Source organism: Micropterus salmoides, unplaced genomic scaffold, assembly GCF_014851395.1.
Source record: "Micropterus salmoides isolate LMB-PRFRI ecotype aquatic unplaced genomic scaffold, ASM1485139v1 Ms_hic_scaffold_3708, whole genome shotgun sequence".
Lineage (NCBI taxonomy): Eukaryota > Metazoa > Chordata > Actinopteri > Centrarchiformes > Centrarchidae > Micropterus > Micropterus salmoides.
In genome coordinates, this window is record NW_024043049.1 from 1 (window position 1) to 24,583 (window position 24,583).

The window sequence follows — 24,583 nt, forward strand, 5'->3', positions numbered from 1 at the left end:
CTTTCTTTACAGATAATAAAGTGGTTTATTTTGCTCAACAATGAAACACAGAAACACTTTTCCCTTGATTTCAACCGAGAAATTGCAACTACCAAATTTGGATATGGTTGTCAGGGAGGTTTCATTAACAGATGGTAGATTAATAATTGTAGATTATGATTACTTTATTATTTTGTCAGTAACTCCCACACCCTTCTGCAGTTTTAACAGAGATGAAACAGTCTGTTTTTTAAGATTAGGATTACTGTTTATTTAAAGATATGATAAAATATTTTGACTTGTAAAAGCAGGAAAAGTGCATGTGTAATTAATAACATCAAAGATGGCTGCACTGTAATCAGGGTCATGGTGTTATGCATGGCTTGTTGGAATTGGCTCACTGGGACACATAAACACAGTAGAGCCTTTGTTAATGATATTACTTACATCTACGAAGCGTAAATGTGTTCTGTGAAACATGTTTGGAGCCTCTTAAAACCTTGAAAAATATAAAAACAAAACTGTAAACGAGCTACAGTTGATAATAAAAGTATGACTGTATAGGAGTTTTGTTTGTCATTTTATTTAAAGCAACACATCCACACACAGACACATACACACTCCGGCATGAAGGTAAATTAAGGTATTAGTGAATACTATATTTAAGGCTTTGCTAAACACATGCTATCAATGTATGAACTGTGTAATTATCTGTATTGTTAGCCTAGGCTATGTGTGTCTGTACATCTGTTTTGAGACTGTAAATATAATGTGGACTACAGATAAACAAATGTGAAACTGAAATTATTATATGCTGAATCACCCTCAGGATGAATCAAATATTTGTCTTTCCCCTCAGCAGCTCTGAGCACTGCTGCCAATAAATTACAAAACTTCTGGAAAAGTCCTCAGGCTCATGTCAAGTAAGGTAGAGTTAAAAAGAAATTGCATTTGGATTTCAAAATAAAGCAAGTTTTTTTTGTACAGTGGAGGAAAGGGACAAACTAACCATAGCTTAATTACTAGTTTTATGTTAAGTAAAGCAATTCAAATAAAATATATAAGGTAGGCTGAGTGAAAAGAAAATAAGATGTTTTCTCTTGACAGAAGACCAAGCCTTTATATAGATATAAGTTAGATATAGTTATAGCAAGATAATATACATAATTATGTATATTTCACATAATTTACAATACATAACATAGTGTGAAACTAGCACAGACATAACAGGATATACTGTATAGACATATGTAGGCTCTTTTTTATCATCTTACTGCAAAATGGCACTATTTTTGTTACATATTAATTAAAAAATCAATTACATACTGAAAATGTTTTTGTTTTCTCTACAGTTACTTTCCAAAAACATCTTTTAGATTTGCTCGAATGTGTTGTGAGTACTTGTTTTATCATCAGTGTTCTATAACAGATGTGACATTTAAACACCATGTGATTTTCAGGCATCAACAGTTATTAAAAATATTACTATAACTATTAATTTACACATGTCAGCTCAAAACTATGATGTTATTAGTAATAATATTATTGATTATTATTATATAGTATGGACAAATGTGTTACTTAGCATATTTTACTTTATGAAATTAACTTAATGTTCTGAAAAGATATTGTGTTAGGTAAACATCCCTGAGGCTTTTTTAAAGCAAATAACTAGGCTTCATAATGATTCTTTGCCTTACTTTTTATTTCTCTGACCTCTTTCTGAATTTGATTATTTCCTCCTTCCATTTTTTCCAAGTCAGCTATACTTGCTAAAAACTCTTTTCCAAGGTGGGATAATTTTCTTCTATGAAAATCTGTTTCATTCCCATTTGCACTGATACACCTACATGCCTCACATAGTTATATTATTATTATTTATCGATCTCACTAAATAGACCCTGCATTTAAAGGAGTAGGTTGACACTATGGGAACTATGCTTATTGGCTTTCTTGCCAAGAGTAAGTTAAAAGGATTGATACCAATTATTATTTTATTTTATATAAATATATATAATATAAATAAACCACATTGACCATCCTAGTCCTAAGAAGAAAAAGATTTTGCAAGTAGCCTACATAAAAATGCCGAATTGTCTTTTTAAACTTTATTTAGGTAGGCTAAAGATTAATCAAACAAGACATATATGGCAAGCTTTAGAAGTGCTGCAAAGCTAAGCTAACAGGGTAGCTAACATATGCTTCATATTTAAAACAGTGCTGATAAGGCAAGGAGAAGAAAAACTACTTTTACTATTCCTTTGATAACTTTACAAGATTTTAATGCCACATGAGAAAACACAGTTACCATGTTTACAACAAATGGCAGTTTTTGTCCAAACTTTGAAAGAAACATTGATGATAAAGATTTATTTTGAAGCCTAATACAGGAAATTATCTTTTGTTGCTGCAGCGTGACAGTAGCTGCGGCGGGGCAGCGTGTTTGGTCAGTGAATCACATGCCTGCACCATCCCCGTTATCCAGCGGTATAAATACGAGCCGCAGAGAGACAGAAGCAGCTTCAGACGATCTGGAGTCTCAGGAAACAAACAGAGGTGAGTCAGAGGGGCTTTGATTTTATTTTTTTATTTCAGAGTCTGCAGCTCGTGATGCTCAGAAGAAATATTGTCTATTTATGTACAAAGCAGTTTTATAATGATAAATTAGTTCAAAACATCAGCTGCAGTTCCCTGGTTAAGCTTATTGAATGTCAATTCTTTAAACATTTCTTACTAATTTATAGGCTATATTAAAATGTTGGTTCCTTTAGTTGTTTTTCTTTATGCAGAAATGCTGACTGCATGGCTGCTGTTTATATTGCTTACTCATGGGTGTGACCTCCATCTTTGGAACAAAACAACTGGATTAGGGTAGATGACGTCATACTTTAGGCTATAAACACAGGCAGACTCAGCTGCAATGCTAACTGCAAAACAGGAATGTAAACATGTATGTCTACTGCTGTGTCTATCTGACACTGTTGACAGTGTTGAGTGAAGGAATAGAGGAGACATGCAGGTTGGGTTTTAAATGCAGTTAAACAGCATTCACTTGTACTATTCTAATAATCATGCAAATCTGCTGTAGAATAGCTATGTTTTTTATATATATGTTCCCATTTTCTTGTACATTTTCTAGTTTATAACTGACCTTAATTTCTCCATAACCATATGACAAGGGAATCCGTTGGGTGCAAAAATCCCCAAACACTTAAAATGAGGCCAAAAGGTCCCATGCCAGTGTCCCATGTGGTGTAAATGGAGCCCAGATGATCCAGATTAGTTAATTTTACCTTCTTATTCTGGCTCTGGGAAAGTCGTTTGAGCTTCTAACAGAGAGAATGGCACAGAAGCAGACGGAGCATTAATTAATAGTAAACACAAGCATCAGCAACTTACAGTTATCAGCTGATGTATAAATGTTAATACAACAGATACAAATAAAGGTATGGGCTTAGAGGTAAAAAAAAAAAAAAAACAACAAAACAAACAAACAGATAAAGAACTACTTAAAGAAATAAATGAAAAATAAAATGATGAATTAGAGAAAATTACATTAAAAAAGCTGTATACAACCATAGTAAACAACACAATAGAGTACATTAGAGTACATCAGACTATATTAATGAATTGTGCAAATATTTGTGCAAAGATATCCAGAAGTGCAACTCTGGCAGTTATGATGAAGTATATATAATAACATATGTAATAATATATTAAAGAGTTGTTGCAACTAACTTTGATAATTTAATTAATTGTTTGGTCTATAAAATGTCAGTTATTAGTATAAAATGGTCACCAAAATTTCCCTGAGGCCAAGAGGACGATATATATAGATATAAGATAGATAATGTATTATCATAAACCACAAAAAAACAGGCAAGTATTCACATTTAGAACAAGGACAGAAGCTGGAACCATTGAAGTTTTATAATTTTTGCTTAAAAGGTACTGAAATTATACTATATCATCTTATATGTAATATATTGCAGTATGTGTAATATACACACTAAACAATAATATTATAATGCTATGAAATATTTACTGTAAAGAAATGAAATATTGTGATATAGAAGTATATACTACAATATAAAATACAATAATAACAATATAATGTACAGTGATATCTATATATAACTTTATATATGGACTAAAATAAACCACTCAACATGATGCAGATGTGGTTGCCTGAAAGGACAATGTGTTTCATAGCGGACAGATGTTTTACGTAGAACCGCATTTCACTACGCACAGCTGAACTTTCTGGAAGGTCTTGCTGGCAACATCTGGACTAAAGGCCTGTTGGTCGGTTTGCATTCTTTGGTTGTGTAATCAGGATCCGGCAGCTGCTATTGAGCAAATAATGTAGCTCAACTTGCGCATTGTAAATTATTTCTCCTTTCCTTTTTATTTGTTTAACTTTCTCTCTGTCAACCGTTCTGACTGTCTCTGGCTTTGTTTTTTTTTCTCCACAATGTTTCCTCTCTCTCTCTGCACGTCTACTTTTTTTTTCTCATTAAGAAAAGATCTCGCTGTTGGCAGTCATTCCCTGTTTACGAACCTTCCAGTAACTGGCATGTTGTAATTAAGCAAGAGGTTTATTGTCGCATGGATATTGACCCCATTGTGAAAGCTGCTGCAGTTTGCTGCACCGTATGTGTTAAACTCATGAACACATTAGCACAGGAGAAAATGGGACTTTTTATCCCCCAGGTGGGCGCCCTGTCCTACAGGGTTTGGAACAGTTGGTGACATTTCGTTCTGTTTTTCACTGCAGATTAAAATCACAGATATTGGTAGAGGTTATATAATCAGTACATTAACTGATTATGTTTAAATTGTATTAGGGATCGAAAAGTTTCCAAAGACACCAAATATGACGGGCTGAAATGGGGTAAGAGTGTACTGGTTAAAATGATGCATAGAAAACTTGATTTGAACTTGAGTACAGCCTCGATGAAGTTTAAAGAAGCCAATAATGAATAAACTGTGTGTGTAACTGTCAGACAATGTAGAATAAATGGGGGAAAGTGTGTATGTTAAGAGGTCAAATAACAAAGTAATGTGAAAGTTATAAATTATTTGTGTTGATTGGACAGCTTTACACCAAATATGATGCAAAAAGATGCTGTACATTCTGTACTTTGCTCGTTTCCATAGGAACAGGAGATAGTGGGCGAGCAGGTGACTGCACAAACAACACTGAGGAGGGGATGAACAAGCGCTTTCTAATCTAAAAAATTAAGTTACATAACATTTATTTTGTTTTCTTGACAGTAAACATAACTTTATTCCATCTGGGTCAACAACATCCCTCTTAACTTGGATGATATGACCTTCTAAAACTTAATTATATGGCCAAAAGTATGCATGTATTTATTTAAAGCTACTAGGATGAATATTTTTACATTAACAATGAATTAAATGAATACGTGTCATATAAAAGAGTGGTTTAGTATCTTTCAGCTCATTGTTGTTTTACGGCCTTCAAGTTTACTGTTTTGGTTCAGTCTCAAGGCTCTCATCAGCTTTGTTTCCAGCAGCAGCATCAGGCAACTGTTTTTAGTTGGAAAACTCTGATAAATCCACTGTACGGACAAAGTTAGCGACTAGCTGGTGAACATAGTGGAGCATTTAGCTGCTGAAGAGCCAGATATTTCCCTCAGGAGTTGGTGGAGACCAAAAACAGAGCTAAAAGGAGAGTGAATGTTGGACTTGCATTCACCAAGTGGACAGAAACACAACTCTAAACTGTTCGTGTACACGATAGGTACAGACACACAATGGCTCCACACAATTGTAGACCTTCAGCCTTTGATCAGCACCACGGACAGCAGCTGAAGTGCCAAATGCAAATCTAGCTCAGAAAAAATTAAGATTTTGTTCCATCCTCAGAAGCGTTTCAGCAGCCTAGCGTGTAGCCTGCCCATGTTATTGAGTTGTTAATTTGTCATTTTTGTACTTCTACTATGATTAAGTTGGCTATGTAGTTAAATGGTTACTTTTTTTGTCTGTTTTAACCGTGTTTATTGTTGTTTTATGATCGGGAGTCACCACGAGGTAGTTTTATATCCTGCCCGGTTCGATCTGCCCTGTACAAGGGTTGAAACAGCTTCCGTCAAAAATAGACCTATTCACTGCGGAATAGGCGATGACGTCATATGATCACGTTCCACGTGGGAATTGTCGGGCCCTTATAATTAGCTGGGCCCCTTTTGTTTCCCAGTCCGGGGTCCAAAACCTGGTGGAAAGCCTGAACCCAGGAGGGTGGAGTCTCTTACAGCAGCAGATTAATAACCAAGGTTTTAGAATGAAACTTTCAATGTTTGTCTATAGTTTGTACGCTGTGTTTTTCATTCTACTTTTGATGACTGGCCAACTTTTTGCACATTAAAATAATGTCATTACTTTGCTTGACAATGGATATATTGGTGCACATCATCATGCTGTGTATTTAGAGGAAAAGGGAGGGTTGTGTCTGGCAGCAGAAATGATCAACAGAGCGTAGACCCGCAGAGAGAGATTTATTCTGGCTGAGAAAAGCAAAGAGAAGGGCAGCCCATCTGTCTGATGACTTTATCCCTCTGTCTTTATCTCGTGTGTTATGTTGAAGCTGTCAAAATTGAATACATGGGCAGCTGATCAAGCAGCAGAAAAAATGGGCAAACAGAGAAAGGGCCTGCTGTTCTCCTTATATAATGTTTTAGAAAGGCACAGGTGGTCAAAGTCACAGGAAACACTGATCTGAGGTCTGTTCTATGATAATGTCCTTGCTGATGGAATGAAACTGGAGACGGGGGAAATGATTCATTCAGCAGACATGAGTTTGAATTATTTATTAGTATTGATCAGTGCGTTATTTTTATGTTATGCTCTGTAAGGGCGGAAAACTGCTGAGCAAGCATGATCATTTTTTACTGCGTAGCTCTCGGTCAGCTTCCTTTACAGCTCATGTCGCCCTCTAGTGGACGTGTAGGGACATTACAAAACATTACAACAGTCAGGAGGAGTTTGGACTAAACCTGTGTGTTCATGTCTGTTGTTTGTCAGGTTTTTTTTCTCATCATTGCCTGCTGGCCCTGTGAGAGTCAGAGAGGATGTTAATGATGATGATGATGTTGAAGAAGAAGGGGTCGAAGTCTCTGGCTGCTGTGGCCCTACTTCTGGCTTCAGTCAACTGCATTGTTCCTCCTTCAAAAGAAGATCTTACCGGTAAGTCTCACCGCACCTGCTTCAAACTTTGTGTCAGTTCAACGTAATTATAAAAAAACAAATTGTTTGTGGATTTTTCATTTTTGTCTGTGGATCTCAGAGATCTCAATGGCAGGATATCACTATTAATAGAAATATATTTTTGTAATTTGGATGAGGAGGTTCTTAAACCACCTTCATTGAAATGACAAAATTTTGCAAAATTAAAGAAAAATACCATAAAGCGGTCTAGAATAACGGGTATTGAATTCGAGTTTGAATGAAAATGCTCAAAATTGAAATTAGGTCAAGTGGCAGTGCCAGGGGTTGCAGAACAGAGTAAAAGGGCATTTTGCTTATACATAGTGTAAATAAACTTGTACAAAAAAATACCCTTCATATATTTTAGAATTTACTTTGTAATGAAAAAATAATCAGTTCGGTCAAAGAGGCAGCCTGTTACATGAATACACCTGCAGAGAAAATGCGATATGTAATTTTTTACAGAGCTCTCACTCCAGGGAGGGAAGTATCTGGATAAACAGATTGAAAATGCCATTAACGGAGTGAAGGAGATGAAGAGTGTGATGCAGAAGTCTTCCGAGGACCACAAGAAGTTTGTGGATGCCTTGGAGGAGACCAAGCTGCAGAAAGAGGTAGAAACATGTTTGTGTGAGACATCAGCAATAACGACAGACTGAGACAGTGTTTCTTTATATTATAGAATTTCCTAATAATCAATGGATTTAGATTCATTTTTCAAACATGATACAGTTGTTGTTAAGATATGATGCACTGGGAAACAAATGGGCTTATTTTGTCCCAATATAGTTGGCTACTGATTGGTGAAGAGTTTTTTTTGGCAAAGCAGAGTAAAACTGTAAAATGATTGCAAAGCACTACATCCAGTGTGTATACCTCTCTTATAAGCAACTGGAAGAACTGAAATGTTATATATTTTATTTTAACAAGTGAAAATTTTAAATGGAAAACATTTTGGTTTTTGCCAGGCAGGTCATCTCCCCCATTTCCTGACAAAATGGGCTGAATTCCTACAAATGTTTGCAGAAATATTTGTTTGTTTAAAGATTATTGTTGTTGTCTGATCAGCTCTGACAACAGTGCCCACTTTCTTGGTGACAGAGAAGTGTGAAAAATCCTACCGAATGTTATCAAGTAGTAATACAGTCAGTTTGGCAGTTTAACAGGTGTAGTAAGAGGTTTCTGTCATTATATGTAAAGCAATCTTAAAACCAAATAAGGCTAAATATATTAGATATATTTAATTATCTTACAGTCATTTTGTTCTAACCTAGAGAATCTGAGAACTGTTTCACTGGCATTTCATCCCAAGGAAATGTGATGCCATAACTAGCAATGAACGCTAACTTCTAATGATCCCACTAAAGTAAAAGCCTGCCTCTTTCAATCTTTGTTTCTGTTTCGCTGCAGGAAGCGATCCGTACAGCTCAGGAGATGGAAGCCAAGCTGGAGCAGGAGGAAGAGGTCTGCAATGAGACCATGAAGTCTCTGTGGGAGGAATGTAAGCCTTGTCTGAAGAACACCTGCGTTAAATACTACTCCCGGACATGCAGCAGCGGATCTGGACTGGTGGGACGCCAGGTCAGACCATCACATGTACACACACATATACTCATAATAGATTATTTATATCAGCGTTTGATTATGATCCATACAATGGTATTGTCTATAAAGGATATAATGTAATATATTTAAAATAAAGGATATAATGCAGTTTCATTGATTACTTATTGCTTTGAGAATTAATCAGTATTGCTGGTTCTTTATAGAAATCCCTTAAGTGTGACAGTGACAGTCATGCAACTTTCCTTTTAACTCAAGTATGCACAAATATGTTAATGATGATCAGTGGTGTAATGTAACTAAGTATATTTATACTCAAATACAGTACTTTGAGGTACTCAGATTTCTTCTCGTGCCACTTTCTGATTCTACTCAATTCTACTACAATTCAGAGGGAAATTCTGTACTTTTTACTCAACTACAATTATTTTACAGCTTTAGTTAGTTACAAATTAATATTTTCACACACAAAACAAAAGTAGAGCTGAAACAATTAGTCAATTTATTGATTGACAGAAAATTAACTGCCAACTATTTTGATAATCGTTTCTTATTTTTCATGCAAAATTTTTTAATTTTGTGTCATATAGCAAATGTCAGACCAACAACATCAACAGACTAACAACTTGACAACTGCTTTGCCAACACAAACATCCCCCAAGTGCCATACTGAGTACTACCCCCTCCTCCCCCCACCACTGATGATAAGTAGTAACTTTGGATTCGGTGTCTTCTCCTGACAAGTATAAAATAATTTGAAAAATGACAAAGAAACAAGCATATCATTGATATGTAAAGTGTCATATTTAATGATACTGTAAATACACAAATACATCAGCCCTCAAAATCCTACCAGAAACACATAACATGAAACACAATCACTCCTACTACAACACCGTTTCCTCCCTGTCTCCGCCTTCTTCACTCCTTGTATCTGCAGCTGGAGGACGTTCTAAACAGAACATCACCCTTCTCCATCTGGATCAACGGGGAGAAGATAGACGTCCTGGAGCGGGAGGGACAGCGGCAGAGCAAAGAATTCAAGAACCTGGAGGAAAAATACACAGTGATGGCTGACGGTGTGGACAGCATATTCACAGACAGCATGAAGGTACTTTTTAAATGTACTAGATTAGCTTTGTTAGTAAGGTGCGTCTGTAATTCAGGTGATATTAATTGGGATGCTACTTTTGGCAAAACAATAAAAGTTAACAGCGAACTCCTTAGAGTGTCTTTTAGTACAACCGGCTGCTGAACAAGACATTTTTAGGCGACGACAATGTAACAATTAACTTCCGTGAACTGAAAACACGTCAAGGTAGCCCCGCCCTAAAGCATGCCCTGCTTTATTATGTATTTTACGGTAAATGGGACCAAAAATGAATATCATGTTGTATTTAAGAAGACTTGAAACTAGCGATTGAGACAATATACTGATTAGGAAAGTGTTTAGGTAATAAATCAAGTGAGAATTAGGTAAGGAGCATAAAAGCCATAAAACTGTTTAAGCAATAACACGTACTAAAAAGTACTCATTATGCAAAATGGCCAATTTCAGAATAATGTATATTTTATTGTATTGCATTTTAATCAGCGATTCAATTAGTGTTAGCATCTCTAATGTTGCAGCAGGTAAAATAGGTATTTTCGAACTACTTTATGTACTGCTGTGTAGCTTAATCTATAATAATACATCACAATCTATAAGTTTTGTATTATGTTTTGTTTTGTTTTATATAATAGTCGGACTCTGTCTGTCAAAATAAAAACTTAAGTAAAGTACAAGTATCTCAGACGTAGTATTTACAGCTTGTTCTGCCGCCCTCAAAGTAGTCAAAAGAATCAATTAATTAATTGAATTATGTGCCATAATTGCAAGATTTGGAAGCTTAGTAGAGCTTTAAAGATGAATCTCAGAACAAAACTAGGGTAAATCCTTATTATGGATATTCAAACAGTACACTCACAGAACAAAGAGGTTCACAACTACAACATCATCAGCTGTGTCTCTGTGTGTCATTGCTGTTTCTCAGGTGGCTGATCATGTGCATTACAACCCTCCAGTGTTCTTTCTTCCCAATTTCCTGGGACAGTACACTCGCCGGGCCAGGAGCATTCGCTCTGTATTCCACAATCCTTTACACAACTTCCAGAGTTTGTTCTCCCCTATGATGGGCATGGGCAGGAACTTCTTCAGTTCTATGGGCTCCATGATGGACATCAACTCAGACACACCTCCTAATGAGGGCAAGTTTTCTGACATGTTGTACTTAAATCACTATAGATGCCCTGTTGACTTAATATTCAGAAAGCTTGTGTTGGGTTTGCAGGATGTTTGGCTGATAGAAACTGTAGCTGGATTCACACAAACGTGGGGAAAACATCAATCTACTGTAGTATGCTGTGACTTTTTCCAAGTGCACACCAGTGATCCATAAGTGGGAGTCTTAAACTCAGTCTATTTTAGTTATCTTTTGACTGTTTATCGTGATATTACTGCACTTTAAGGTCCAAAAATCATTTTTAAACATTTAAATTATGTCTTATGCAGGATATAATAACAAAATAACTGAACTTTGAAGCTGTTTGCACTGGTGATTTAGTTACTTTAAAGTTAGTTATATTATAAAATTTCTGTTAAGGGCATTGGCTATAAAAGACATCTAACATTTAGTACTATACTGTGCGAGGTTTTCAAAGTAATGTGAAAGAACAAAAAGAGCTTAAAAGAAGCCAGAACCACCTGCATCCAAACTGTAGATGCATCGGTAAAAAATCTGCCGCATTACCTTGAACTGTCTGGAAGATCTTTCCCATTAAAGTACAAACTAACAAGTTAAAAGTCACAAGATATGATGGACAAATACACACTGTACAGCAAATTAAAGTGGTGATTGGGTATTTAATTTCTTCAAAGGCCTTTTTAAAGAAATGCAAATATTAATTTGTTGTTTTGAAACCTCATTACCAGAATACTGACCTGCAGATCTTTTAGACTGGTTGCCAACCTAGGAGTCCCGACCCCTACTAGGGATCACCGAAGCTTCACAGAGATTTTTTTTAAGGGGTGTAAGAAAGTGGATTTGTGAGCGATAACCTGCAGAGTTTTTCCGATAGTTTCAAACCATACATGTTAACTTGGGAGACACTAGGTTGGGAATTGACAAATTAAAAACAAACTTCCAAACTGTATTTTTGTGTATTGTCGCAGACGGCAGCATGAATGAGGATGTTGTCATCACCAAACCTTTCGGCAACGGCAGGATGACCTGCAGAGAGATTCGCCGTAACTCAGCCGGCTGCATCAAGTTCCGTGACGAGTGTCAGAAATGCAGAGACATCCAGCATATTGGTGAGATAACTCTGGGTTATTGTTTTATTTTAAATTTGATGTTGTAACCAATAGTATTAATCCAAAATATGGAGACAAGATTAATGAGTATATACATTTGAAAATGTGTAACATATATATAGGCAGCAAAAAGAAATAACTAACAAGCAATACTGAGGGAAAAATACATTAAATAAAAATAAAATATGAATAATATCCTTTATAATTTGTTACGCCCCACCCTTTGGTGGCTACATGAGGCAAACTAAACTGAACTAAACACAGGTTTAAACACCTTTAAAACAACCAAATCAGTAGGATTTATTAATATAACACAATAAATCAAGAACAGCAAAAACACACAAGAACATAACACAAAATGCTCCAGCTGAGAGGCAGCAAGCAGCAGTCCCAAATCAAAAAGCCTCCTTCAGATGCTGGTACAGGAGCTTTTAAAGACCGCCTTCCAGGGCCAGGTGGACCTCATTCAGTAATTAGCTGGAGCACTCCTGGGGCAGAACTAGAGGAAAAAAAGGAACATGGACACAGCGCAGGGAAACACATACAGCCGTAACAAATTAAATACATCCTAAAACCAGTGAGACCTGTGAGGTCCAGTGCAGTGAGGTCCTGTGTGTTCTTTCATGCAGCCTCTTCCAGCAGGAACCCAGATATGGAGATCTGAGTGATGATCTGGGGATGTTTTTATCAGAGCAACACAACATGCAAAAACAACCAGACATGAACTATAGACGCTGCAGCTCATGGTTTAAATACACCACAGAAAAAAGTCTTTGGTCAGACGTGATCAAAATGCCAAACTATATAAAGAATCATACAATAAAACAAATGTTAATGTCCTTTTAATTGGTACAAGCCCAGTGTAGTCAGTTAAGGGATTTTTCTAATGTGACTCCATGATGATGTTATTCAACCTGTTTCCTTCACAGACTGCTCCGGGAAGAAACCTCTGGAGGGCCCGCTGAAGGAGGAGCTGGAGGAAGCGTTGGCCATGGCCGAGCGTTTCACTCAGCAGTACAACAGCCTCCTGAAGAGGTTCGAGGAGAAGATGTTCAACACCTCCTCCATCCTGGACCTGCTCAACAGGCAGTTCGGCTGGGTGTCGTCTCTGGCAAACGACACCAACACCAAGGACGACATCTTCCGGATTCAAACGGTATGTGGAACTGCCCGTTGTCCTGCTGTGCTGAAATAATCTGTTAAGCTCATTCACTGCAGCGCTGTGTCTTTCTCTTTGGGGAAGCTGGAAACATACAGTACATGTAGGAATAATGCAAATAAAATAATAAAATGTACTGCCAAAAATAACTAATTACTCACATCTTTTTTACTTGTGACCTGCTTTTATTGGATGTTAGCTGTGTAGTCAGTGATGGAGTTTTCCTAAATTAACAAACAATGGATAAAGAAATGTCCTTAATTACTGAGGGATCTGCATAGTGAGAAATGTGACAAATATGAACATCAAAAATCTGAAATCTGTGTATCTCCAAAAAAGCCTACTTTCAGGATGAACTTTAAATGAATTTTAAAACAAACTGTCTTACTATTTTTTAACAGTTTGCATGCTTTTTGTGAATGGTGTGGTTATTTCAAGAGTTTTGCTTAAGATGAACGCCCCCCCCCCCCCCCCGCTGTGCTGCAGGTGATCTGCAAGGACATGGAGGGGAAGCCAGACGAGGAGAAGAAGGAGCCTGAAGAAACAAGCGTGTCTGTGCAGCTCTTCGACTCTCCACCTATGAACATCAGTGTGCCAGGTGACATCCCCTGGACCGACCCCAAGTTCTCTGAGGTGGTGGCCCAGGAGGCTCTGGACCGCTACAAGGAAACCACCATGTGAGTGTCGAGCAGGGCTACCACCAGCAGGAGAAATAACCAAATTTAAAATGATAATTTTGTGGACAGTTTTATTTGCTTTCTTGCTTAGAGTTAGATGAGAAGACTGAGCTACAGCATACAGCTACAGCCTAGCATAGAGAACAGTGGGGGGAGATAGCCTGGCATTTACTGTCCGGAACCAGTAACCTTCCTCTCCACTGCTCCCAGCAACTGTTGTCAGATGCAGGCTAGCTTTCTACCCATTTTCAGTCTCTGTGCAAAGCTAAGTTAGCTGTACTTTCATATTTACCATGCACACATGTCATAAGATAAGAAAGCAAATAAGTGTATTTTCCAAATATCTAACCATTGCTTTAAGCATTTGTAAAGCTTGAATTCAGTTTCAGTATTTCTGGAATTTACTATTTTCTAGATAACTGGGCAGATTTACTACACTGTCCTTTGTTTTGTAGTACAAATATGAGGTCCTGGTTCTTTACATGAGTATTTCCAATTTGAGGGACTTTCTGCTTTTCAGACATTTCGGAGGGAAATACTGTACAATTACTATTACATGTACAAGATCCATGTAGCTACTAATGACTATGCATTTATACATTTTAGAAATGATCAATGTAGGATTTTTACACAAAATGTGTAGTTCTTCCCTGTGTTATGTTTAACTCTCTGCTCTCTCACCTCTACTTGGGCTGTGTTTTATAAACAAAAACAAAATGCGAGCTCTTTTCCCTTCTCTCGGCTAGCAGTGCTTCAACATTTCAACCTTTCCTTTAAACCTTCTTGGTTGCTGTGTTTATTTCCAGACTTTAACTTCACCTGGATGAGAAAGCATTATTCAAAACAGACATTTCACTTGAAGAGGTTGAAGATATTCCAGCTGCTTGACTTTGTGTGATTTGAACTAAAACAAAAAAACTGAAATGTTAATTCAAAGCCTAAATAATAGATTTTTTGAAAGAGCTTTTTCCTCATCTTCTGGTCTTCCACAAGGAGCGATTATAACCTCACAATGTGGGTTACTATGGGGAAAAGCTAGTAACTGGACTTTGTTACATTTTGACAAAATGTAACTCAATGTCAAGAAAGAACTTTCACGCTGATGTATAGATATATTCAGTCTTGTCTATTTAGGGCTCTGTGGCCTAATATAGGATATAAAACAATCACTGACAATCTCTGATCTCCTTCTCTTTGTATTTCCAGTGTGGTCAAATAAAGTCCCAGCTGCATTTGCGCCCTGACCTGAACTGTCTGCTGACATGAGAATGTTCTGGATTCATCAAAACACAGCTGAAACCCCGACGATAAACACACCTGGGGAAAAAACCCTGGAGCCAATCCACTGATTCTGATGGAAACAATATTTAAGTCATGCTATCACAAACAACACAGTTTAACCTCAGATATTTATATTGTTACATTAGAGCTCTTTGTCCTGCTGTAAGAAAAGTTATTCAGTAGATATAGATAACAGGCCTTGTCATGTCTATAGTAAGGCCTTGTATCGTGAGCTGGGCTTTGCAAAAAGGTGCCATTACATTTAACGATTCATGCTTGAGTTTCCGTTAATAAACATGATTCACTCTGAAACTGTTTATTGTCTGCATTCAGGCTTTCTAACAAACGCAGATTGAACTGATATTTCCTTACACAAAGGTTCTATGAAACAAAGATTTGATTTGTAGAAAACTAAAGTTTAGAGCAAGTTTATTCAGGCTGTTTCAGTGGCTTTAATGACCTGCTCTGCCCTCTGGTAGCTTTTATCAGAGTTGGTTGAGGTGTTTGACTTGCTGAAATTAAAATCACTGATCAAAGGGACTGAACTTTTGAAAATACATTGATTACGTTCAGGATTTCTTTGAGCCCCTCTGTACAATAGCCTAGCAATCAAGCAATACTTCTAATAGATCTAATAAAAACCTGCTCAAACCCATTCAGTGTCTGTCATTCCTATTGAGATGTTCCTCTGAATTAAGGCTTCTTTTGTAAGTTGACTTTGCCATTTAAGTCAATAACACTCTTGTCAAATTAAGTTCTCATGTATGGATTTAACATACCATGTCTGTGCTGCAAATGATAGCAGGAGACCACTACTGAAAACTGCTACGATAAAAATGGTGGAAGATGAAGTTCTCCATTTAACTTACATTCATTCCATTTCAATCTCAAGAATAAAACGTCAAAGTATTTTTTAAGCTTCAGAGAGCTCGAGAGGTGTGTTTTAGATGGCTTCAGTTCAGTAACAGGCAAACACACATGTAGGACAGTTTTGGATTCAAATCCCAAACTTTTTGCACACTCCATTGCATGTTGTATGTCAGATTTGATTTAAAATGGATTTATTTACTTTTTAGGCCCCGAGTCTAACCAACATTATGACAAAGTGCTTTTAAATCAAGAACTGAAATACTCTCACTGAACTATTCAGACCCTGTGTGTCCTGTTTGCTTTGATTTTTCTTGAGTTATCTCCAGACCTTGATTGGACTTTAACAATAAATACAATAGTTTCATGCTGCTGCTTTCCCATAACTCTCCTTGCATCGTCATCTGCTCGTGGTGCAAACTTCTCCCCTGCTCTGGTTTTGATTTTGATCAATTTCAGCTAGATTTAATCTGCAATTAGATATTTTTATATTATAGATATATTAAATTATTATTTTTACCACTAAGTGCTACTGGAGATATTAAAATATTTCACACAAACAAATTTGACTTGTGAAAAATAAAATAGTCGACTTTTGCAATATAACATATCACTGAGAAGTATGTAAGGATTTGCTGTGTTTTTCTGAAGAACAAATAATTGCTTCTTGCTATTCCTCTCTTAAACATGTGATTAACCATGTGATCACTTGAGAGCTGATCTTAAAGCCTCTTGGTTTCTTCAGGTCTTTTCAAGTCTGTATAATATAGAACATCCATAACATTATATATCATGACTAAAAAAGCAACAGTTTAAGTTAGTAAATAAAACATCCAACAACAAAAGCAAATAAAAACAAAAACAGCTGAATTGCATCATCACAGCACAGAAACACATTTGAGTAAAATATCCCAAACTGTTCTAACTTCAGAAGTCAGAAGGTCATGTCCTACGTATTGCTTATAAAAAGAAGAGTGAGTGAGGAAAAAGTGTTTTCACTACCTTTAAAAATTCCTCCTACACTAGAAAATGAATGCTTTAATAAATTTATTATCCTTTACTGTTTACGAAATCCTTTTACCCCCAATAATGTTCCTTAAAAAGTATTCTTTAACATGATAAATACGGCCCAAAACATAAGTCAATAAAGAGAGCAGCGTTTAAAATATTGTGCCGTTTTTATTTTTGTGTAAAAATCACACAGCTGCTAGTTGACTCTGCAGAGATACAGTACATCCATGCAGTTAAACATCTAAGATCCCACAGCCAAGAGAGAAGGAATTAAATAGAATATTCTTTCGCTGTTAGTCAGCAATTAATGCAAATTTACATATGAGTCCAAAAGAGTGTATCATATACAATATACAACACAGATCTGGGAGCAAATAGCATTAAAAATCCCATCAACGACTTTGTTAACAACAGATTGCTTCGCCTGCCTGGATTGCCTTTTTAGGTTTAGGGATGGAGGGGAGCTGTTGTGCTAACAAACAAATCAATCCCACATGAAGGTTTTTAATAGGGTTTTAAATGGTATTAGTTCCAGGTCTGGAAACAATACAACACACTCACACACACACAGACCAAGTACATCATAGTCCTCAACAGCAGAACAAAGAAGGCGAGCCTTGATACAACAAGGAAGAGAGGTCAGTCAGCCACAACGGAAACCTGAACGCCAGTCGGGGAGTAAGGCTATAGAAGACGATGAGATTCTTCTCGAACACACAGGAAGCTCCAGGGATAAAACACATAAGAATTAACCAAACAAGACAGAGTACTTTAGGGTACTGGCACAAAAACCTTACAGTTTCCAGGTTGTGCTGAAGAAATAAAACTCAAGTGGTTCATTTTTCTTTCTTCATAAATCGTTTTTTTTTTTTTTAAATACATATGAAAGAGAAGAACAACATGCAGGTTAAAAGAAAGCAAAGAGGGGCGTAATAAAAAACACAAAGGAAATTGGTGGTGAGGAGGAGGTTATGTTCAAAGTGCAGTTGGGTCATTCAGGTCTCCCATTTTGTTGACTGCTCTCTGTCTGTAATCCTGTTAAGCTTCATCTACAACCAGCAAAGGGTCGTATCTTGCAAATTAGAGTGACAGTGCCCTGATAAAACGCTGATCTGGAGTTTACTTCCCTCTGGAGCGGGAGAGCGGAGGAAGCGGACTGCTCGTCAGTACCAAGATCAAAAAAAAAAAAAAAAAGGCTAAATGAATCAGAAACATACAGTAGATGGTGTTTTGGAAGATCTAAGATACAAAAACCAGAGTACACTGTTCACACAGTTGCTACTATCATAGTACAAACAGCTAAGTATAGTTGGTCTGTGAAGATGTATCGCCCATACTTGCATAGTGCCGACTGCCCGATTGGAAAACAGCTGAATTTTTTTTTTTAAAGTCAATATCAACTCTCTGCACCATCAGTTTGGATCTGTGCACGCGTTTGCAGACCGGGAAAATCACAGGAAACCTTCTCTCCTGGTCAGCAACACATTTCTTCATGAACGCTGCTGCCTCCAGCAGTCAAGCAGCTGGAATATCTTCAACCCCTTCAAGTGAAATGTCCGTTTTGAATAATGCTTTCTCATCCAGGTGAAGTTAAAGTCTGGAAATAAACACAGCAACCAAGAAGGTTTAAAGGAAAGGTTGAAATGTTGAAGCACTGCTAGCCGAGAGAAGGGAAAAGAGCTCGCATTTTGTTTTTGTTTATAAAACACAGCCCAAGTAGAGGTGAGAGAGCAGAGAGTGATTGTTCAATCATTTGGCATAAGGTTGAACCATTCAGTCACATCAAACCCCAAACACTTTGTAACTAAGAAAGAAAAAAAAAAGATGACAGAGCAGTTATTCGTTCACTGCATCGTGCATTCAACCACACACACACACACACACACTCTTCAAGGGGCAGTGAGAAGAGGGAGGTGCGCTGAATTCATGTCACAGGATGAGTCAAAAAAGCCTTCACCATGGTAATTTAGCCATTAAAGGCCTCACACAAAACATACACACAATATCTTTTTCAGAAGAGTGACCACCACACCAAACTCCAGTTACTTTCTTACTAGCATATGTAGATTCCTGTAGACCTTTTCATGTTTTCAAAGCCTCTAATGTGTGCTATGGCATCGCTCTGTGACAGACTGTTGTTAAATGCTGACATTTGGGAGGCAAATGTTCAGTAGACAGACTCTCTTTGATATTTAAAACAGACATTTTCATAATTGTTATCTAGTTTTGAACAGGTATTCACGGTAGTAGAAAAGTAGGAACACCAACAAGTGAGAAGACAATTTAAGGAATACTCTGACATTTTGGGAAATACATTTAAGCGCTTTCTTTCAGAGAGTTAGACTAAGTTGTTTCAGCATATAACTCCCCTTAGTGTTGTTTTTACCTTTCTGTTTTTGTAGTAATGAGATATATCAACACATGTCAATTGGTTAATTTTAGAGGCACTGGTAGTTGCAATTTCTGGACATTGGACAGAGAGTTTCCCCCTGCTTCTAGTCTTTATGCTAAGCTACTCGCAAACTCCATCTCTGTACTGAACCCACATGAGATTGATTTGATATATTCTCATCTAACTCTAAGAAACAAAGTGAAGAATTGTATTTCCTAACACACTTAACTGAACTGCTTCTTTAAATTTGCCTACTTTTTAATAGAAGTTTGGTGTGGCAGTCTGTGCCCTAAGAGAGAATGAACATACTGGTGGTAGCCTCAAGTAAGTCACTAAACAGGGACACAATTACACGAAGAGTCACACGCACATGACAAACACACTCCACCTTTCTTCTTCAGTCAGAGAGTAAAGACATCAGCACTTTGTCTTCAGACCACTCTGACAGTTGGAGCGTCTTGTCCACCACGCCTAACTGTTTCTCAGTCCACTGTCGCCCTCATGTTCATCTCCCTAGAGAAAATTAAAAAGTGCCAGTTTGTAAATCCCCCCCCCCCCAACGCTCCTTTCAACTCCTCCTCTTGGTAAGACCGCGCCCTCAGGTCCTTCCGGTTTATGATTAATAAGTGTGTGATTGATTGAGCGTAAGAGTTTTAACGGAGCACCCTGGAGCACGTCGGAGCTTCCAGGGAAAGCTGAGATGGTGGAAGGAAGAGAGGGAGGGAGCCTTGCTTCGGATGAACTACAGCAGAGTTTCCCTCTTCACGTTGGTTAAAGATGAGAGAAAGGCCTGAGCTGCTCCAGCTGGACTTCCAAGGATATCCTCTCTTCAAGCAGGTCCTGGAAAATGACAAGTTATGAGAGCGTTTTTGCCAGAGAGGAAAGACTCAGAAAGAAAACAAAAGTGCACATCCTACATACCTTCAGCTGCTGCTGTAATTCACTGTTAAGTCGTGCCAACACTGTGTTCGTCTCCTTGTTTCTTCTGATTGAAGCTTGAATCGCCTTTTTGTCCTTTCCCACTGACCTGAAAACACACAAATATACACACTTACGTACTAAAAGGCAATATGTACAAAATAAAACCCTTATGCTAAGCAAGACCTTCTGCAGTCTTGTTAACCAGCCGACCATGTTTTCTACCTGGGGATGGAGGGCTGAGTGGCCAGGACGGCGGCTATGACGTTTGATTTCTGCGGACCGTGTTGTTCGTCCTCCGGTCGAAGCTCGTCTTCCGACTTCAACCTTCGGCGCACAGGTTTTGGGGGAGGGGCTAGAGGACCAGACGAACCCTTGACCTGATGGGAAAACAAAACCAAGACAATAACAACACCGCTTCCTTTCACTGTTTGCAACGAAGCTTTCACCTGTATTCATGACGTTTGACAGGTCAAAAGTTATCTTATGAAATGTACTTAGAGCTGAAACTATAAGTCGATTATATTGACTTTTTTGATAATCAATCAATTTGGTAATCATTTTGAGCAATACGTACTAAATAAAAGTGCTGGTTCCGGCATCTTATATGATAGTGCTGATATATATAGTTGGGTTTTGGACAATAAGTTGGACAAAACAAGCAGTTTGAAGACTGGGAAACTGATCAGCATTTTTCATTTGCCTCTTATTTCTCGACAAAATAATCAATCACTGAATCAAGTAAATAATCAGCAGCTTAAATGCTGCAACCCTGATCTTCCTGATTCTGATCTATCCTGAGCTGTGTCACATTAAGAAATAGTTTAATATTCTCTCATGTATTCGCAGTAATTACCAAAGATGTGACACCTTCAGATGACACCACCAGATGTTGACTTACAGAGTTGACAGTAGCTGAGACTCTCTCATCTGCCTGGCCTTCACTCTTCACTGTTCTTAAAGGGCCGGCTCCCTCAGATGACTTCTCCGCCTGTGGACACAGAAAGACATTAGGGCTGCGCAATTAATCGAAATATGACCAACTGCAATATCCAATCGCAGAAGCTGCAATTTTTTAATGAAGGTAAAATGTGTGGCAAAACAGTACTGTAGAGCTGCTGAGATGTCCCGGCCTACAAATCTTGTTCCAGATGTAAGAAAACATGTTTCTTTGGTACAGTGCCCAACAAATGTCATACCATTATGATTTGATATGAATTGTTTTTGTGAAAAAAATATTGTGATGCAAAAATGATCATTCCCACTAATCGAGAATCATATCGTAAATCTTAATCTTTCAAAATAATCGCAATATGATTTGTTTTATCATATCGTGCAACCCTAAATCACATTATCAACGAAATGGTAGACAGATACTACTTAGACGTAGAGATAAACACACTCCAGGTAACAACCTACCTGTCCAGGCTCACTGTGCATATCGACCTCCGGGAGGCTGGAAGGCTGTTCAGACGCAGCGAAGGCCTGAAACTGACTGAAGTCTGCAAAATTGGGCTGCTGGGGAATCTGTTGGGGGGAGGTGCTGGTGAGCACCACCCCGCCTCCAGGCGCACCCTCTGCCTCTATGCGATGGCCGGTATGTGGTACTGATGTCTAGAGAGAGGGAAGAGCGAGGTGAAGGTCATTCTTATAGTCGAATCACACCTGATGCAGGATATGTGATTACGTGATGCAGTTAGACCTTGTGACCCTGTGATGCGTTGCACTGTAGTACCTGAACGCATTGCTGCTGCTGTAAAGTAAAACAGTGTTTCTTACCTGTGTGGGCAGCGGTCGAGGTGGCACAGCAGGCGGGTAAGCTATCGTAGACGGTTGTGGTTGTCCGGGTGCAGATGTGGCAGCGAAGGTGCGGTTCATGTCGAGAGACGAGGAGCGAGAGTGAGAGGGGGGGGGGGGGGTGGAGGGGGAGGCGGGGCTACCACCTTCAGAGCCTCTGGAGACGTACCCGACTGCGACCTGAACACAAACGTTATGTTTCTGGAGTTAGGATAGGATGAAAAATGTTTACTGAATCTATTTAAAATTACAATTATCTGAGCAGATGTTAATAAAAGTGGAAATATGGTCAAAGATAAAAAACACTGATACTAGTGATAACGGTGTATGAGCTGTAAATTACAGTGAGAAAGTGTAAGAAAAAAACATAAACAATAAAGAACATAAACAAAACTAAATCACATGATAGCTACCGACCTTTGTCTTGTGATTGGCTCCTGGTCTGAGGTGAAAGAGTCTGAACTGCTGTAACCGTCACCTTCATGCCGGAAATAAAAATAAAAAAAACGCAGCTCATAAACACTTGATCAACCTACAATCTAAAAATGTGCAGTTCACAACACAAAGCATAGAAACAGAAATTATACAAGAAAAATTTTGAAATTTGTTGTAAAATTTCAACATTTTCTTGGAGATTATTTATTATTATAGCCTCAATTAAAAGGTAAACTTCACTGATTTACACAGTCTGTTTACAGGTCTTGAGGAGTACTACTGAATGTGTGAAACACAAGTTGTATAACGCCTTTTGGCGCTCCAGAGGGAGCTGCGCAAAATCTCATATGTTGCCTGAAGTGAGGTCACGAGTCAGCATCAGTTAAGGTCTGAAGTATATAAGTTTGAAACAAAACAAAAACAAACAGGGGGGTGTGGAGTTAGAAGTGCACTTATCAGACCTCTGTAGTTCCTCATATCTGCCTCAGGCCAGTGGCTCGAGCAACTAGCATAACTCACCAGAATCGGGTTTCAATAAGGAAGAAGAAATCACGGTCCAAAAAAAGACGATATCTCTTGATTCTTCTCATCTGTTTTGATATTGTTTTTAACCTGTCCATCATGAGTCTGACAATGTTTCAGTAGTGCAATCTAAAATCAGTGGAGTACTCTTTTAAGCATGGACTCAGCAGCCCATCCTTTACTCACCCACAGTATTGGCGGCTACAAACTTCAGGGAGGCAGATAAATTGGCTTCTTCGGACAGTTCGGGAGGTTTAGCCAGCAGTGGACTGGTAGGGTGGTTGTGGTCTGAAGGTTTGACAAATAACGCAGTGAGTGAGCGAGACGCAAGTGTTGAGTTTATCAACTGTACAGGATGACAATAACAGAAAATGAACTGTTTGCAGTCTTTCTACTAATTTCACCCCAAAAGAACTTCAGTAGCAGCTTTAAAAAGTACTAATAAGCCTGATTACATTTCCACTGCATGTTTATGAATACAAAAATCCAGACTGATTATGTTTCATGAGGTTTTTGTTTACTCATAACAAATAGCAGCCTCTTGTGTTTTCTTTACCTCTCCCACATCATAATAATAATAATAATAAATAATACTCTTTATTTGTAGAGCACTTGTTGTAACACAAGTTACAAAGTGCTTTAACAAGTGTAAAGACAATAATACCCAAGAGACAATAATACAAACACAATACAAGATAAAAGCATGAAAACATTGAAAAGACTAAAATACACGTTTAAGATAAATATAAAATTAGTAAAATACAATAAAAGGGATAAAATAAAGTCAAATAAGATCGGGAAAGGCTCTCCTATAAAAGTATTTTAAGAAGGTACTTAAAAGAGTTCACTGACTCAGCCGACCTGATTTCCTCGGGCAGGCTGTTCCAGAGCCTCGGGGCCCTGACAGCAAACGCTCTGTCCCCTTTAGTTTTCAGTCGAGACTCTGGAACAGACAACAGACCTCTGCCGAGGATCTCAAGGTACGTGCTGGTGCGTATGGGACTAAAAGTCAGAAATATAACAAGGCGAGAGGCCATGAAGAGCTTTAAAAGTGATCAATAGAATTTTAAAGTCAATTCTAAAACATACTGGGAGCCAGTGTAATGAAGCTAAAATAGGAGTAATGTGGTCATATTCCTTTGTTCTGGTTAAAAGCCTGGCAGCTGAGTTCTGGACAGTCTGGAGTCGATCAGTAGATTTTTGGGTTAAACAAGTGAAAAGGGCTGTTGCAATAATCTAGGCGTGATGAGATGAAGGCGTGTAAAATGGTCTCGGAGTCCTTAAAAGTTAACATAGATCAAATTTTTGCTATATTTCTAAGTTGATAAAAACATGATTGAACAAGCTTTGTGGTGTGCTGCTCGAAATTTAAATTACTATCAAACCAAACACCAAGG

The 24,583-nt window shown here is 37.9% G+C and overlaps 2 protein-coding genes across 3 annotated transcripts; one reads left to right on the forward strand and one right to left on the reverse strand.

Moving 5' to 3' along the window:
- Positions 1-2,385: 2,385 nt before the first annotated feature.
- Positions 2,386-15,556, forward strand: LOC119884836 (clusterin-like). Of its 2 annotated transcripts, XM_038695135.1 has the most exons (10): positions 2,516-2,537; positions 7,031-7,191; positions 7,678-7,826; positions 8,623-8,793; positions 9,716-9,886; positions 10,809-11,022; positions 11,987-12,127; positions 13,057-13,283; positions 13,773-13,963; positions 15,170-15,556. In XM_038695135.1, the coding sequence occupies exons 2-10, from the start codon at positions 7,077-7,079 to the stop codon at positions 15,180-15,182; spliced, it is 1,392 nt and encodes a 463-aa protein (XP_038551063.1). In that variant the 5' UTR covers positions 2,516-2,537; positions 7,031-7,076; the 3' UTR covers positions 15,183-15,556. The 2 variants fall into 2 exon arrangements, with proteins under 2 accessions (XP_038551064.1, XP_038551063.1); XM_038695136.1 differs by lacking the exon at positions 15,170-15,556 and having other exon boundaries at positions 2,386-2,535; positions 7,030-7,191; positions 13,773-13,967.
- A 1,714-nt stretch (positions 15,557-17,270) lies between these two features.
- Positions 17,271-23,557, reverse strand: LOC119884837 (ralBP1-associated Eps domain-containing protein 1-like). Its single transcript, XM_038695137.1, has 8 exons — positions 23,373-23,557; positions 22,647-22,707; positions 22,212-22,409; positions 21,852-22,046; positions 21,334-21,423; positions 20,658-20,812; positions 20,436-20,541; positions 17,271-20,354 (listed from the first exon to the last, which is right to left on the reverse strand). The coding sequence occupies exons 3-8, from the start codon at positions 22,308-22,310 to the stop codon at positions 20,286-20,288; spliced, it is 714 nt and encodes a 237-aa protein (XP_038551065.1). The 5' UTR covers positions 22,311-22,409; positions 22,647-22,707; positions 23,373-23,557; the 3' UTR covers positions 17,271-20,285.
- Between the last annotated feature and the right edge of the window lie 1,026 nt (positions 23,558-24,583).